Source organism: Acanthisitta chloris, unplaced genomic scaffold, assembly GCF_000695815.1.
Source record: "Acanthisitta chloris isolate BGI_N310 unplaced genomic scaffold, ASM69581v1 scaffold3787, whole genome shotgun sequence".
In the NCBI taxonomy this organism is placed as follows: Eukaryota; Metazoa; Chordata; class Aves; order Passeriformes; family Acanthisittidae; genus Acanthisitta; species Acanthisitta chloris.
In genome coordinates this window covers 88,326-91,010 of record NW_008684153.1, presented here as the reverse complement: position 1 = coordinate 91,010, position 2,685 = coordinate 88,326, and the positions used below count along the sequence as shown (strand labels likewise).

The window sequence follows — 2,685 nt, the reverse complement described above, 5'->3', positions numbered from 1 at the left end:
GCTGTTTTGTTATTCTCTTTGTTTTTTCTCTCCAAATCCCAGCCCAATGCAGTTATTCTCTGTACAATAAACATTCACTCCTGCAATGTCAGATCATTTCTCTCAATAATTTTGTTATATATCAATATTGGAGCCTTTTACTGCATATCCAGCTGTTTTCCCATCACTGTTACATATCATCTCCCTTTCTTCAAGAAAAGATACTTCATAAAACATACAGAATTTAGTATTTCTTCTATTGTCTTTTCAGCTATCATAGCCAAACAGCTATATTAAATTCTACAGGGGTAATCATCAGCCTTAAGGGAGGATTGTTTTCTGCTTGAAAGTTCACAGGACTTTTCCACTGTGATCTGAACAGCTCAACAAACCACTTGAAAACTTAATCTGATATGTTCTTTGTTGGTTATAAACTGAATACTTTTCTTCTAAGCTGCTTCATTCTTTCAGCTTTGCTTCCCTCAAGAAATTTTAAGACTGAAGTTTTAAAGTTGGAATAGTTTCAAATAGTCAGGAAAATCCAGGACTGCCACAATATCTGTATTCTAATATTTACTTCTTAACAACTTTTTATAGCCCTATTAATTCAACATTTCTTCCTAATCCATTTCATAGTTTGCTTTATATCAGCTAGGAGAACATATGCTCATTAAATTTAATAAGGGACTTTACAGGGAACGTTAATTTAAACCATGTCATCCTTCCCTTCACTCCATTTTGGTCAAGTTGTGCAGAAATCCTCTAAAATACTATCATTCTCTTTGCTAAGTGAGAGTGATTTTAAGAAGTTCTGTGGCTTCTGGTTGTCCTTGGACAGTCCCCAAGGGCATCTGTCAAGAACAGACAGACCTGTTTCTGCTGCTCTGCAGAACCCACACTGTGCCATTTGGTACTGAATTGAAAACCAACAAAAACAAAGTAGAACTCTATAGGAGATGATTTACCCTCTGTTTTAGGTGGAACAAATCCTCGTATTGAAGGGAATTTAGACAACACTGGAGCTGAAAGAGAAAGCAATTATAGAATCATAAAAGTTGGAAAAGACCTCCAATATCATCAAGTCCGACCTTTGACCAAATGCCACCATGCCCACTCATCCATATCATGAAGTGCTATGTCTACTCACTTTTTGGCACTTTCAGGGACGGTGACTCCACCACTTCCATGGGGAGCATGTTCTGACACTAACCACTCTTTCAGTGAATAATTTTTTCCTAATATCCAAGCTGAACCTCCCCTGGCACAACCTGAGGCCATGTGTGAGCTCCGTTATTCAGGACCACAATGCCTGGCTCAAGATCCAGATGGCCACCAGCTCTTCCCACTCATCCCAGAACTGGCAACAGTGCACAAGAGTGCATAAATTGGGGCATGATTTTCCTTTTTCAAGGCTGAACAAAACTCTGGGGCCTTAGCAAGAGCCCAGTGCAAGTAAGGACATTGCTACCCTGACAGAGACAACCTCCAGACTGATGGATGGAGGGCTATGAAGAACATGCACATTCTGACTGATACACTTACCTGTCCGTCCTGTTGTGGAAATGCTCTCACTCTCTCCTGTGTAGTGGATGGCAGAAATAGTCACCTTGTAGGCTCGATCAGGCAGCAGTGACTGCAGGGTCACACTGCTGCTCTTGCCTGAAGCCATGATCTACAACAGGGAGAAAAAAGAACCCTAAATTTAGACAAGCTTCCCCTTCTCACTCTGACTCTGACCCCAGAGTTAGCTGGAGGAGTTGGAGGGGTTCTAATGCCGAGTCCTGGGATGTGGGGCACAAGGCAACACTCCTGCTTGGTTCAGCCAAACAAGCCTGGTGATGTGTTGCTGTTGATACAGCTCTGTCCAGGGGAAGAGCATTTGCCTATGTAAAGACCCCAATATTCCCCATGAAAATGAAGTGGAACTGCATTATAACAAAGTAATCAGCATGGGTTTCAGTAGAAAATCTGTTTTAAAAGGTTAATGCTTAACCTCCTTAAGTCAGAGGGGCAATAGGTTTATCTCCCACCCCTCTGCCTCCAAGATTTCCCCCCCCCCTCCAGTTCAGGGAGTGCAGAAAGCTCTGTTATTAGAGGCTTTGATGGACACAAATCTCTTCATTACAAAAAAGTCTTGGGGTCCTGTTCACAAAGCAACACATCAGCAAAGAAATTTGGTTTTGTAGTCCTATGAACCAAATATGCTTATGGTAAACCCGACTGGACTGAGCAAAGTTCCCCTGGGCATGACATTGTCCCCATGTCCCTCTGGTCCTGTGCCTGTCACCTACAAGGGAGCTGGAGACTTACTGTTTGCTGGGCAGCAGCATCAGAAACTGGGCTGTAGGTGATTTTGTAGTGCTGTATGCGTCCATCTGGGGGTGTCCAGTGCACCTGGAGGCTGGTGGAGGTCTCAGAGTCGATGAAGAGGTTGGTGGGTGGGCTCCGGGAGTCTGAAATGGAGATTAAAGGGGCATAAAAGGCAGACAGTGATGCCTATAAATAAGGCCAGAAGCATTTGCTTCCAGGCCCATTTCAGAATGCTCCAGTGCTCTGCTGTGCAGGGAACCAACACTCAGAGCAGCAGGTGCCTTGCGGACCAGGCAAGAGAGGAAGCATATTCCAGAGGGATGAGGATTGTCCAAGTACAACACATCACAACTCAAGCATTCAGCAATTCAAAGTCTAGGATGTGGGAAAAATCTT

The 2,685-nt window shown here is 43.5% G+C and overlaps 1 protein-coding gene across 1 annotated transcript in view; it reads right to left on the bottom strand.

The window, feature by feature from the left end:
* Window positions 1-2,685, bottom strand: part of COL20A1 (collagen, type XX, alpha 1) — a 48,663-nt gene that overhangs the window by 22,472 nt on the left and 23,506 nt on the right. The window contains exons 18-20 of the mRNA XM_009079209.1: window positions 2,290-2,432; window positions 1,522-1,651; window positions 945-1,001 (exon numbers count right to left, since the gene is read on the bottom strand). Coding sequence (XP_009077457.1) covers window positions 945-1,001; window positions 1,522-1,651; window positions 2,290-2,432 — 330 coding nt within the window. The remainder of the gene's footprint in view (window positions 1-944; window positions 1,002-1,521; window positions 1,652-2,289; window positions 2,433-2,685) is intronic.